The sequence below is a fragment of the Theropithecus gelada genome, chromosome 11 (assembly GCF_003255815.1).
Source record: "Theropithecus gelada isolate Dixy chromosome 11, Tgel_1.0, whole genome shotgun sequence".
Lineage (NCBI taxonomy): Eukaryota > Metazoa > Chordata > Mammalia > Primates > Cercopithecidae > Theropithecus > Theropithecus gelada.
In genome coordinates, this window is record NC_037679.1 from 123,390,466 (window position 1) to 123,405,085 (window position 14,620).

At 32.5% G+C, this 14,620-nt stretch overlaps 1 protein-coding gene across 1 annotated transcript in view; it reads right to left on the reverse strand.

Annotated features, from left to right (window-relative positions):
- The window catches only part of ERGIC2 (ERGIC and golgi 2), a 40,201-nt gene that overhangs the window by 17,441 nt on the left and 8,140 nt on the right, over window positions 1-14,620 (reverse strand). The window contains exons 2-6 of the mRNA XM_025401662.1: window positions 13,266-13,408; window positions 11,850-11,958; window positions 9,980-10,026; window positions 8,625-8,695; window positions 3,405-3,445 (exon numbers count right to left, since the gene is read on the reverse strand). Of these exons, the coding sequence (XP_025257447.1) occupies window positions 3,405-3,445; window positions 8,625-8,695; window positions 9,980-10,026; window positions 11,850-11,958; window positions 13,266-13,371 (374 nt within the window). The 5' untranslated portion in view covers window positions 13,372-13,408. The remainder of the gene's footprint in view (window positions 1-3,404; window positions 3,446-8,624; window positions 8,696-9,979; window positions 10,027-11,849; window positions 11,959-13,265; window positions 13,409-14,620) is intronic.

Here is a 14,620-nt window from a genome sequence, read left to right on the forward strand (position 1 = left end):
CAAGAATTTCTCTCTCTACAATACTTCTACCATTGAGCTGTGTTAACTCCTACAATTTTCAGCAATAACTTTGTGTCATTAGATGTAGTACTATTTTATCTCTTTTAATTCTATTTCTTTAAATAACTAATATTCCAAGTCATCTGTAGCAAAGTTCAAACTTGGTAAGTACAAAAATTATACACAGTGGGAAGGGAAGAATAAACAAGCGGAGCACAGATAATTCGAATAGCAGTGAAATCATTCTGTATGGCAGTATGGTAGATACATGTCATTATACATTTGTCAGAACTCACAGAATGTACGTTCAACACCAAGAGTGAACTCTAATGTAAACTATGGTGATGATGTATCAACATAGGTTCACTGATTATAACAAGTATATCCAACCTGATGCAAGATGTTGATAATGGAGGAACCCATAGGGGGATGGGTATATGAGAACACTACTTTCTGCTCAATTTTGCTGTGAGTCTAACTACTCTAAAAGAAAAATACATATATGTAACTTGGAAAAAAGTTATAAACATAGGTACTGACAAAAAGAAAGCAATTGTAAATCTCATAATACTTTACCATCCCACCATAATGATAAAAAAAGCACTTTCCAGATGTGCAAGCAGAAGATTAAAAACTCACACATCATCTATCTAGAAAATTAGTAAAACAGGCCTATTTAAAATAACAAGTTATATTTATACTGTATAGTTTGGAATAAAATAAATCCGAAATCTAGACATAAAAAGTAGAAACCAGAAAGGTTCTGTCTAGGGTTTGAAATTTACAGTTAAAGAGAGATTAACTGTGATCCTAAATATTTTAGGAAAGTATTATAGAACATCAATTGAGAGAAAATTTAAATCTCTTAGAAAATTCCAGAAGTAAAGAACATTTTGGTATGCACATTAGTTAGGAAGATATAAACCTTGGGTATCTCTAGGCCATTCAAGAGCTATTCAATAATTTTAGAATCAGAATGTGATAATCTAGGATGCTTCAAGAAGCCAGATCCCATCCTCAGATTCAGACATTTGAAGAATTAAAATCTTTGGATCCAATGCCAGCAGAAATGGAAATCTTCACATTTTTTTGTGTGTCTTGTATATTGAGAGTTCAACTTTGGAAGCACAGCAGTGATCAAGGAGTTTGATGACAACAAACTATACATACATGTATATGTATGTATGTATTATGTGTGTGTTTATGAAAAAAATTTCTGCCTTCACTGTGTCAATAAATATCCCAAGCCTATATTCCACACATGAAGGTATGCAGAGAATACTATGATGGCAAATTTATATCACCTTAAGAGTAGAAATACAATCTCTTCTCCCACTTATTACTAGTTTCGAGCATTGAAAAAAATTCTAAATGAAAGGAGAAATCTCACTTTAATGTTTCTGGATCAAAGTAAAGTATTTCATCTGTGGATGGCTTTCTACTAAAAATTCTAAGAGCCCAGAGACAGCTAACATTCAGTGCTTTTGTTCACCGACATTCAATTTCAACTTTCATATAAAAACTCCCTCAAGTGGCAAAACTGGAAATTAAAAGAGAAAGACCCTTGGAATATACTTAGGGACTAGAAAAAAAAAATGGGTAAAGAAAAAAAATTTGGAATAATCTTAAACTATATAAAGCCTTTATAAGTGCAAGACAAAACCTAGAAAATAAAAAGCAATATATGGGGGGGGTGGGAGACAGAAGCACTTATAACGAAGAACTATTTTCTTTAATTTAAAAATAATTCTTACAAAAAAAACTAACCAGCAAAATAGGCATATAGGCAAACATTTTCACAAAAAAATATAAATGAGGAAAAAAACCCCACAAAGACAGTCAATTGATTCATAAAGAAATGTTAATTAATAAAAGCATAGTACCAATTTTCACCCATCAATCTGGCATATATTTTTAAAAATTCTAGGTATTCCCATTGTTGGTGAGGTTGTACAGAAAGAAGTACTCTAGCCTTTTGGAGTATAACTCAAATAATAATTTGGGAGGACATAGGCACTATCAAAATGTTAAATATCCTGAGAGAAAGAAATTCTATTTCTAGAAATACACAAACACACAAACATATACACAATTAGGTTCAAGAATGTTCACTGAGTATTGTTTTTAATATTAGAATTCTGAAAGCAATCTAAATACCCATCAATAAGGATCCAATTAAATAAACTACAATCTATCCATAAAATAGACCATTATATATACAGAAATGAGTTCAAAATATCATGTTAGGTAGAAAAAAGCAACTTAATTCTGTATATATATTTCTATATATAAATAATTATGTTTTTATATGTAACACATTATAAAATATATATATTATAAAATATATAATGAACATATAAACTTATATATTATAAAATATATAATATACTCATATATATCAGAACTATATAGAATTATATACTATATAGATTATATGTAAGAATTATCATAATTTTGTATATATACACAGAAATATATATAATATACATATTATATACATACACACAAAATGTCTCTCTAGAAGGCTACCCAAGAAACTTATTACTGGTTATTACTGCTAATCAGTGGCATTAGTTTGCAGAAAGAGAAGGGGGCTTTTACATTTACTTTGTATCTAGGTGCTCAATCTTTTGGCCTCCCTGGGCCACATTGTAACTATAGCTGATGAGTTAAAAAAAAAAAAAAAAAAAACCACAAAAAACTCGTAATTTTTTCCGAAAGTTTACAAATTTGTGGCCGGGCACAGTAGCTCATGCCTGTAATCCCAGCCCTCTGGGAGGCCGAAGTGGGTGGATCACTTCAGTTCAGGAGTTCAAGACCAGCCTAGTCAACATGGTGAAACCGTATCTCTCCTAAAAACACAAAAAATTAGCTGGGCATGGTGGTGTGTGCCTGTAGTGTGCGCCAGCTACTAACGAGGCTGAGGCAGGAGAATCGCTTCAACCTGTGACGCAGGGGTTGCAGTGAGCCAAGATTGCACCACTGTACTCCAGCCTGGGCGACAGAGTGAGACTCTGTCTCAAAAAAAAAAAGTTTACAAATTTGTGTTAAGCTACATTCAAAGCCTTCCTGTAGGGCCGCAGGCTGGACAATCTTGCTTTACATCATTTCTATTCAAATTGAATTTTTAAAATAATCATATATTACTTTTGTAATCAAAAAAATGTTGATATCATTTTAAATAAAAACTAAAACTTCTAAATCAAAGTTTACCAGAAAAAAGATTATGCATGACTTTAAGATCTGACGGTTTTTGAAATTGTAAAGATTATATTATATACTAAATTCTGCTAATAATTCATCCAAAGAAATCCCTAGAGAAATGTGTTAGTCCATAAATAGTTTACAATAGACAAAATATGACTTAGATTTCCATGGAGCACAATACTTTGTTCTCTTATTACCTCTGCCACTCTTTCTGCTGTGGTGAAAGATCAAATACTGCCTGAAATGAAAGAAAACATAATCACTAGCACTGTCAAATTATATTGGCTTTTACACTACAATTTTAAAATTTGTTCTTTGAGCAAGAAACATAAACTTAGAGTGTTGTTAAAAACAAGTATTCATGGTTTACATTCAACTTCTACTAAGTCAAATTAAAATTTCAATGTGCTATCTTTACTGAAAAATAGCATAAAGAAATTTTACAAATCACAAATATTTTCCTGTTACAGTTATCGACATTTACAGGAATATATGCAAGTTGACAATTTATCACATGTACAAAATGGTATCTTAGGGCTTAAAATCATTTAAATGATGCTAGCATGAAATTCACAAGTATTGGGGTAGAAAATGACATACAGAGTTATATTCAAGCATCCAAAGCCCAAATTCTTGCTGGTAAAATACCATAATAAAATCAACAATTTTTGAAATGAGTTCAAAAATAGCACAGTAATTCCCAAATGCATTGATCAACAAAGAACTACTTAAGAAATTTTATCTAGGTATGATCAAAGTCAGACTTGGCTACTTGTAGAGTCAGAGAAAAATATGCAAACTTCTCATAGTAGCTATATCCACAATTTAATTTTGCAACAATAATCCACTTTTTGGCCGGGCATGGTGGCTCTCACGCCTGTAATCCTAGCACTTTACGAGGCCAAGATGGGCGGATTGCCTGAGCTCAGGAGTTCGAGACCAGCTGGGGCAACAAGGTGAATCCCTGTCTCTACTAAAACAAAAAAAAAATCAGCAAGTGGTGGGCTCCTGTAATCCCAGCTACTTAAGAGGCTGAGGCACAAGAACCGCTTGAACCCAGGAGGCGGAGGCTGCAGTGAGCAGAGATTCTGCCAATGCACTCAGTCTGGGCAACAAAGTAAAACTCCGTTTCAAAAAAAAAAAATCCACTTTTCTAGTCCTAGTTCACAGCACTACTTCTGTGACTTTTAAATTTAATTTTGTCAATCTGGAACCTACCTCTCCCATAACTGTGAGCCTCATGTCTAAGTTTTATACAACCATATGCTCCAAGTTAAATTGTCCCAATCTTTCTGATGTTTCCTTTGATTATACCTCCTGATGAATTTGCCTAAAGCATGCTACCAAACCTTTTTCACATTATAGCACACAAGGAAAATGCTAACATCTAAAAAACACACCAATAAGGCTGTTTGCAGTTACTCTCCAGCTAATGTATAAATAAAATGATTGACAGTGGGGACTCTATGATTCTTCCTTTGAATTCTATAACCTTTGTACAATGTTTACTTAGCACAAAGGTATAAAGAAACTACTTTGCTAGGCCCTATGCTAATTCATTTTCTCACTTAACCTTCCTAACAACCTGGCGAATTTGTTACTCCTCTTCCCTTTTTACATAGGAGGAAGCAGGAGCTCAAAAAGTTACAAACTTTCCAAAATCACAGAGAGTAAGTAACAACCAATACACAAATTCAGCTCTATCAGATTCCTTACTTTCCCACCTTTAAAAAATTTTTCTTGTCTTTAAATAGTAACTAAATGTAATAGAAATAGTAGAATAGTAACTATCATAGCACATTGTATGATCATGGCCTGTAAACTAGCAAAGTTATCAGGGCTAGGTTTTTAATATTCAGAGTACATATTAAAATAATGAATGAAAAAATATTTAAGTTAAAATTACATTTTTAATAATTTTATATTAAAAATAATAATTCTTAAATACTTTTATATAAATTAGGACAAAGGAATGAATAGTTTCCTAAAAGCATTGTTAAACACTTTAAATATTACTGATGAAAAGTATACAATTAAAGAATTAGAAGTTCTTAACTTTCTCATTAAGATACAACTTTTAATTATAACAATTTAAATAAAATCTTCCTGCTCCATAAACTACTGGAAGAGATGGCAGAAACTGTTTACAATGAAAACAGTCAATAATACTGTCCCAACTGCATAATTCTAACATATCACTATTGCCTAAAACCTGCAAAGCATTTTATAATACATTTTTGAGAACTACAAAGAAGAAAGAATGAAATTAATGATTCTCAAAAGCTTAAAATCCAGCTAGAAAGACAAGAGGTGTAAGAGGAAAAAAAAAAATAAAATCAGGCATCTCATAAATGTCAAAAAAAAAAAAGAGAGTGACCACAACAGTTAGAATACGGACAGAATGCTTTAACAGTGTAAGTGACTTTTAGAGGATACATTCAGGATTATAATACATAAACATGTAATTCTCAGTGTCCAAAAGAAATATAAAAATGAGGATGCAATCTTTATTATCATCTTAAATCATTTAAAATTAACATTCATATGTTGGAAACTTTCATGAATTTATACAAGACCACATACAAACGAAACCAAATTGAGAAAGAGCCCAAAACAAGTTTATTTCATAGGATAGAAAAACCCATGTGAAAGGGATTTTCCCAGTTCAGAGCAACAGAGAAAATGGGTAATAAAAGATAACAGCAGAAAGATACAGGCAGTCATGCTATAATCCATAAAACATACCTACATATTCTTGCCGTAAAATAAATCTCAAAAAGTCCCTCCTCAACAGAATGGAGAATCCAGAAATTAAGCTGCACACCTACAGCCATTTGATCTTTGACAAAATCAACAAAAACAAGCAATGGGGAAAGGACTCCCTATTCAATCAATGGTACTGGGAGAACTGGCTAGCCATACGCAGAAGAATGAAACTGGGCCCAGATCTTTCACCATATACAAAAATTAACTCAAGATGGGTAAAGATTTAAATGACCTTAAACTATAAGAATCCTAGAAGAAAACACAGGAAACACCATTGTGGGCATCAGTCTTGGAAAATAATTTATGACTATGTCCCCACAAGCAATTGCAACAAAAACAGAAATTGAAAAGTGGGAGCTAATTAAACTAAAGAGCACAGAAAATAAAACAAAAACTACCAACAGAGTAAACAGACAACCTACAGAATGGGAGAAAATAGTCACAAACTTTGCATCTGATGAAGGTCTAATATCCAGACTCTATAAGGAACTTAAATAACTGAACAAGCAAAAAACAAATAACCCCATTAAAAAGTGGGCAAAGGGCATGAACATACACTTCTCAAAAGATATACAAGTGGCCAACAAACATGAAGAAATGCTCCATGTTACTAATCATAAGAGAAATGCAAATCAAAACCACAATGAGAGGCCATCTCACATCAGTCAGAATGGCTATTATTAACAAGTCAAAAAAAAAAAACCAAAAAACAGATGTTAGAGAGGTTGTGGAGAAAAAGGAACACTTATATGCTGCTGGTAAAAATGTAAATTAGTTCAGCCAATGTGGAAAGCAGTTTGGAGAGTTCTCAAACAACTTAGAGTATTATTCAACCCAGCAATCCCATTACTGGGTATATACTCAAAGGAAAATAAATCATTATATGAAAAAGACACATGTACTCCTATCTTTATTGCAGCACCATTCACAATAACGAATACATGGAATCAACCTAGGTACCCATCAATGGTAAATGGGATAAAGAAAATGTGGTATACATGCACCAGGGAATACTATGCAGCCATAAAAAAAGAACAAACTTTTATCCTTTGCAGCAACATGAATGCAGCTGAAGGCAATAAACCTAAGCAAATTAATGGCAGGACAGAAAACCATATGCCATATGTTCTCATTTATACTGTATGTTCTCATTTATAAGTGGGAGCTAAACCTTGGGTACTCATAGACATAAAAATGGCAATAACAGAAAGTGGGGACTATTAGAGAGGAGAGGGAGGGAGAAGGGAAAGCGCTGAAAAACTATTGGTTATTATGCCCAGTACCTGGGTGATGGGATCAGTCATACCTGAAAACCTCAGCATTATACAATATACCGAGGTAACAAACCTGCACATGTACCCCATGAATCTAAAATAAAAATTGGAAAAACAGTACCTCTTCAAAATGATAAACAAAATAAGGTAAGAATGGCAGAAAATTTAAAAAAAAATAGTTAAAGTTAAATAAGTATTCTTAAGATAGTATAAATGCAATACAAATATTAAAGTATCTAATAATAATCACTTAGATCAAAATAAGCAGATAATAGTGTAGTATGCTGTCATCTATGAATCTGTAAGGTTACTAAGCTCATAAAAAATTACTTCAAAATCAGTTTTTTTGAGTGGCAAAACGGGTCAGAAAGTAGAGTCAGAGTGGCAATAACAAAGTTACTGCTTCTGTAGAAATTTCTATTTAAAATGTATATGTCAAAAGGCATATATCAAGTTTGTAGCTGTAAACTAAAATTAATTCAATAATCAAAACTGGCCAAGGACTTCATTTTCTTTCCTTTAACCCCATACATTCAGTACTTCTACTCCCCGTCCTTCACCTTCACTCTTCATTTTGCAAATTTGCTAAAAGAAGGGTTCACAATTGTCAATGATTTAAAAAAAAGGAACTCAAGAACGCATGTGTAAATACAAGTACCACCACGCCAACAGAGCAGTCCGCAACTAAAAGTTGCTGAGGTCCTCATGCTTACTCTCAAAAGCTTCTTTAGGGCTAGTTCTGATCATGACTCGTTATCACCGTATCTGCCACTGAAATGTGAAGATATTTTCTGATAAATCAATGATGTTATATTCAACTTGTGCTTTGAAGATAATAAGAAAATGTCAGCATTTCACACGCTGTGGGGAATAGAGGCATAAAGGAGGAAGGGAGTAGTAATGCCCATTCTCCTCTTAGAAAGATACTGCTTTATTCTTGACTGTAAGAGAAATACAGTTCAAATATTTTAAATACTTAAATTTGGTAATAGTAGAATACAAACTGGACATAAAAGTGCCCAAATCACTAGAGAAAAAGAAAAAAGCTCACCACTATATATATATTAGAAGAAAAGTGAAAAGGAAACTACTGGAAAGTAGTAACAAAAATATAAAAAAAGGTTATAAAACAGACTTTAGACACCTCCAAACTACATCCAAAATGTTAATAATGGTCACCTCAAGATTCTGGTATATAACCTAACTTTTCTGTTTTTCCCCCTAAATTTATTATAAAGAATATGGATTACTTTTGAAACAAAAGAATTATACTAAAAACTATTTCAGACAAAACTAAAAAGCAACTATCAAAACTGTCTTCGAGGGTAACAATTCCTCAACTCATGTATTTCAAAAAACCATGTGAATCAAACTTACTGGTTCATAAACTAGACCATCTGCAGATGCAACCATTGTTTCTGCTAAATCCAATACATCCGCTCCAACATCTGCATACAGAAAAGAATCAGAAGTTTTACATTCTATGCTTGGCGGCAAACCATCCCCAATATAAACAAATTACGACAACTAACAGAAAACTCACCAAGCCAAAAACAAAACCAAAAAAAACAAAAAAAACTCACCAAGTATGTAGAATCACTTCCTATATATTTGTCCAAAAGCTAAAAGTAGCCTTATATAGCTTTGGTGGAGATTATTCCAAAATGTAATAATGTTTTTTCTACTTCTTACCCAGTAAAAAAAAAAAGATAATTCAAGATCTCATTTAAAAAGGATAAGCGTTACTGAATTGAAGATCTTTGCAAATACTGGCAAGAACTTAATCACAAGTACTAAGTGGCTGCTGAACAAAATATTAATTCCTAGAAATATTTTTAGAGATTAAAAGAAATCTTAAAGCAAAGCTACAAATCAACAAATAGGAAATTTTATTTGGAAAAGGCTAAAATTTAACAGTATTCAAACATCCAAAATAAGGCAGAATATCATATATTCAGAATTACCACTAACTACAAGTTTAAATATAAAGTATTTTTTTATCTCTTAAAACCACTAACATAAGGAAAACTATATTGAAAAGAAAAGATTCAAGGTCATTCTAAGATGAAATCTCACAGAAAATAACCTCTAATTAATTGGGTAAAATTATTTCATACTTCTAAAAATGTAAAAATTTTCTGAGTTCTTGGTCTGTAATATTTAAGCAGTAACTCATAAAATATTTTTCATGCAAAAGCATCCTTATTTTTGAAAACAGTATTGATTCAAACATTCACTATGTGGCATATTAGCATTGTTCCACTTCTACTAGTAAAACCAAGTGAGTCCAGTGAAGAAAAAAAAAGGGTAACCTATCACCATTAACTTAAAAAAACTGGATCTGTATTTTTAAACACAAGAGTAAACATAAAGGGTCGTAAACTGAAACAGTGACATGAGGATATGCTTGTGAAACATGGGTATAAAAGCTAGTACTCCAAACAAAAAGACAGAAAGGATGTACATAAACTAGAAAGCTGATTCATAAACATTTCCTCCAACTTTCTTTTAATTATACTAATGTGAAAGTTTTATCTCTTCTCTTTATGGAAAAGAAACTTGAAGAATATAAGCTGAGAAGTAAGACAATTTACATTATTAAATAATATCACAGTAAAACTTTAAAATATTATAAAGGAAAAATAAAGTACAACCAGTGGTTTTTATTTTTGATTGGCAATTGTTTGAACCATAACCTACATGTGGATTCAGCAAGTTGAAGGTGTACTTACACTGACACTTCATGGCAACAGTAATATCTATATTGATTCTCAATTTGCTGAAAGACAAAATATTAAACATTAGTACCTACCAATTAATCAGCAAACCATGAGAAATATAAATCAACTGACCTATTAAAAACTTAGATTTCAAGTAGAATTATGTCGATTAGAACTTGAATTGCATTTCTCATGGCCAAAACAAAGGCTCTTTAAAGTACAAGTTCTAGTTGCCCTTATTCCAAAAGCCTTTCTGACTTCACAGGTTTTGAACACAGTATCCTTTAATAATGGCAACTCTATAATCAATAACTCTAAGCAAGCCAGAAAAAAGTCTTAACCTCTTAACCTCTATTTACATAAACTTTCGATAGAATGTTCCTTTAAGAATGTAAAACTCTCAAAATCAAGAATTAGGAATTGTCTTTCTTCTCTGTTTATCAAATACCATATATTAAGCATGATGCTAGATGTCCTACAAATATTATCTTCTTTATTCCATATCATGGAGCTATAAATGGATGGCTTCACAGATTTTCAAGAAAACCACTAGTGTTCAGGGTAGTATAAATACCTGGATTAAGATCACATCACCATTAAAGTGCTATACTGGAAACTAGGTCTATGTAACTCAGGATAAATGCAACCAAACTACCAAAAGTAAATCACCTGATGCTTAAAATTTTTCATGGCCTTTCATTTTCAAATGATTTGATCAAATCAATTTTCGAACACCAGAATGAAGCACAGTGAATAACAGACTGGCTATGATCAAATTCAGTGCTGTGCTTTCTATCAAAACTTTTTTCTGTGTAATAATTTTCATCTGATTTTAAAAAAGGAATTACAGATTTTTAGACCTTCATAAAGTCTTAAAGTCATCTAGAGTTCAAACTGTGCTCCAAATAACCCAGGAGTTTAGGCTCAGGAGATTAGGAACCAGGAGTAGGCCAAGTAGACAAGCTTCCGCATATCCTCACCATGCTTATGTGGCGAACTATGTAATACATAAGACTTCATTTGGAATAAAATGAAGTATTGCATTGGTGCTGAAAACAACAGCAAACTCTTTGAAAACCAATGCTATCCTGAATAATACATTAGAGATGAAGAAACTGAAGTCCAAAAGAAATCAGTGGTGTGACCTGCCCAAGGTTACACAGCAATTTACAAATGTTGACTAATTTAATTCTCATAAACCTCTTGAGGAAGATACTATAATTGCTGTCTGTACTTTACAAAAAAGGAAACTGAAGCATACACAGGTACAGATTTAGTAAGTTCCCTAAAAGTATGTAAATGGCAAACCTGGATTGTAATTGAAAACTAAATGTGTCTTCCTATTTGGTACAATCTTAATATTAGAAACCTATTGTCTTCATTCTATTGAAGAAATCCAAATAATACAAATGAATAGATGTAAAGTGTATGATTAAGGTACTATATTTTCAAAAGTTTAAAAGTAATCTTATTTGCATAAACATTTAGCTTAGGTATAATTTATAGATATCAAGTCATAAGGGTATACAATGTATCCTTAGATAATTTATTTTCCAGCTCACACAGATCAGTTAGGTATTTCAACCAGTTTAAAATATTAAACAATTTCCACAATATACATATCGAAGGAAAAATATTCCCCTAACTTTCTGAAACAAAGCATGCTAAATCAAAGAACCTCAGTTTTAGAATTCAACCACTATTTAAATGATTCTAAAAGGTTTCACTTAATGCATGCAATTAATGAGAATTTTTCAGGATGATTTCTTCAGAACTAAAACAAACCAAAGCTAGAAGGTTATACTTTTTCTTTTTTAAAAGGTATGCTCTTTTTAAAACAATTTGAATCTAAAGGTATTTCAAGAAGAAAAAAAATGATTACCTAGAAAAATCCTTGTCTACTTCGTACTCATACTTCATCCATGTATCTTGATATACTGAGAATTCCATTATGGTTAATAAAGCCATAGTTGTAAATGCTATTAGAGAAACTGGGAAATCCAACAACAAAAGAAAAACAGAATGAAAACAATAAAAAATAAAGCAAAGAACAGGAAACTAATTTAAGTGAGATTAAATTTTCAAAAGAAAAAGCCTAATAATGTAATTTCTATTTGAATGAATACTATAGAAGGATTTATTCAAAATGTTTATTATACATTTTATCTAATACAGCTCAAAAGTTAAGGTTTAATATACACAAATATGAACATAATCATTTGCACTACTAAGAAAGCATTTTATTTCTCCAATTTTAAGGGCATCTCTCACTAAGTAGATTTGACAAAATTTGTATTTTCTTATATACAGCAGTGTCACTGATAGGATGAATGATGAAAGTAAGCATGCCTTACAGTACAAATTTGGAAACAGTTGCTTCGTTATTAAAAATGCATCCATGTCTATAAATATAAATTGTATATCAATGTATGTAAATTGGGCTATAAGCCCAATTTAAAACAAAAAGCTAGCCTAATTTCTCAGATCCTGAGAAACCACAACCACCTGTGTGCCAGAAACTCAAATAACATCTCTAAGTAGCTAACAAAACTCTCTTCTACTTTGCCATCTCCTAAATATATCACCTCATTTACAGAACTGAGTAAAAGATCTGACAAAAAGAAAATATATTATATAGTACAGCAAAATACTTAAAATAGATTTTGCAAGAACTTGCACTATTTTCATTAACAAAACTTAATCACAAGTGAATCAGAAATAGTAAGCAACTTATTACCCATTTTACAAAATAAAATGTCAACCTAATTTGAAATACATTATTTTACTAGCTCTTCATGGGAAAAGAAATTATACGGAATATTGTTATAGTTACACATTTCTCTTATATATTTCATTATTTATTTTACTTAATGGATACTTTTATCTGTACCAAGCACTGGGTCTAAGCATTTTATGAAAATATTAACAGTACGGTAACCCCTAGGAGGTAAATACTAGTATCATTCCTATTTCATAGAAGAAACTAAGATAGATAGATTTGAATAACTTCCTCAAGGTCACATATTTAGGAAAGGACAGCAAAGCAGTAACATTGGTTTAATGTATTAATGTTTTAATAAACACTGCCAAAGGCACAGATGGCACTGAGTTGGAAGCTATAAAGAATATTAATAAGAATAAATGAGAGCCAATAGAGTGGCATGAAGACAGACAAGTTACGAAGTTACTACAGAATCACTGATAAATTCTACCTCATGGCTACATTTCTATATGTTGTTGACTGGATCACTCAGAAGTTGTACTTACTACAACACTTTTAATGTGAACTGATACTCACCTGTACCTCCACTGGCTGAAGTCTCTACATAGCTCTCAGGAACCTTCGGAAAGGCATCCAACTCTTTCACCAAACTTAAAGTTTTTTTCCGATTCAGTCGCCTCATCTTCAGGAAAACCTTCCTCTTCCTTCATATAGTCATGCTAAGGAATAAATAAATTAATGAATAAATGAATCCTTTAAAGAGAAAAAATTTCCCTTTTTTAATATCTTTAAATTGAGGATAACTGACAAATGTCCTTACAACAACTTAGCATTCTCATCCCCCTCTTAAAAAAAAACATAGTATTTATCCACTACTCCTTTCCCCATTCATGCCCTGACAAAAACTACTAATGGAAGGCAATTTAAATACAAAAACATATTAAATAGCAAGAAAAAAGTGAAAAGTAATTAAATCACATTAATAACGTCTAAATACACAAATTAAGATAACGTTTTCTATTAAACCAAAAACTATATAAAAATAATACACTTCCAATAATGAATGACAGTGAAGTAAAATGGCCTGCTCATACATTACTAACAAGAATATAAGCCGGGCATGGTCGCTCACGTCTGTAATCACAGCACTTTGGGAGGCGGAGGCAGGTGGATTACCTGAGGTCAGGAATTTGAGAGACCAGTCTGGCCAACATGGCAAAACCCTGTCTCTACTAAAAATACAAAAAATTAGCCAGGTGTGGTGGCACGTGCCTGTAGTCCCAGCTACCTGGGAGGTTGAGGCAGGAGAATCACTTGAAGGTGGAGGTTGCAGTAAGCCAAGACTGTGCCACTGCACTCCAGTCTGGGTTACAGAGTGAGACTCCATCTCAAATAAGAAGAAGAAGAAGAAAGAATAAGGAAGAAGGAGAAAGGAGGAAGGAGGAAGGAGGAAGGAGGAAGGAGGAAGAAGAAAGAAGAAAGAAGAAAGAAGAAGAAGAAAATATTTACCACTCCTCTTCTAAGTAAATGCCCGCTGAGGAATGTATCCTATGACAATAACCTGGGGTTTTAACCAAAATTTGATTATGAGGATATTTCTCACAGTGTTATTTTTAAATACTGAAGACAGAAACAAACCCATGGTATCCAATGTACAAATTAAGGTGAAGAAATGCATCTTCAGGTAACTATTGAAAATCTTTTTTTTTTGAGACAGGATCTTGCTCTGTCACCCAGGCTGGAGTGCAGTGGCGTGATGTTAGCTCACCACAACCTCAGCCTCCCTGGCTCAAGCAATCCTCCTTGCCTCAGCCTTCCAAATAGCTGGGACTATAGGCATGCACCTCCACCCCCAGCAAATTTTTGTATTTTTTGTAGAGACAGAGTTTCACCATGTTGCCCAGGCTGGTCTCAAACTCGTGGGCTGAAGC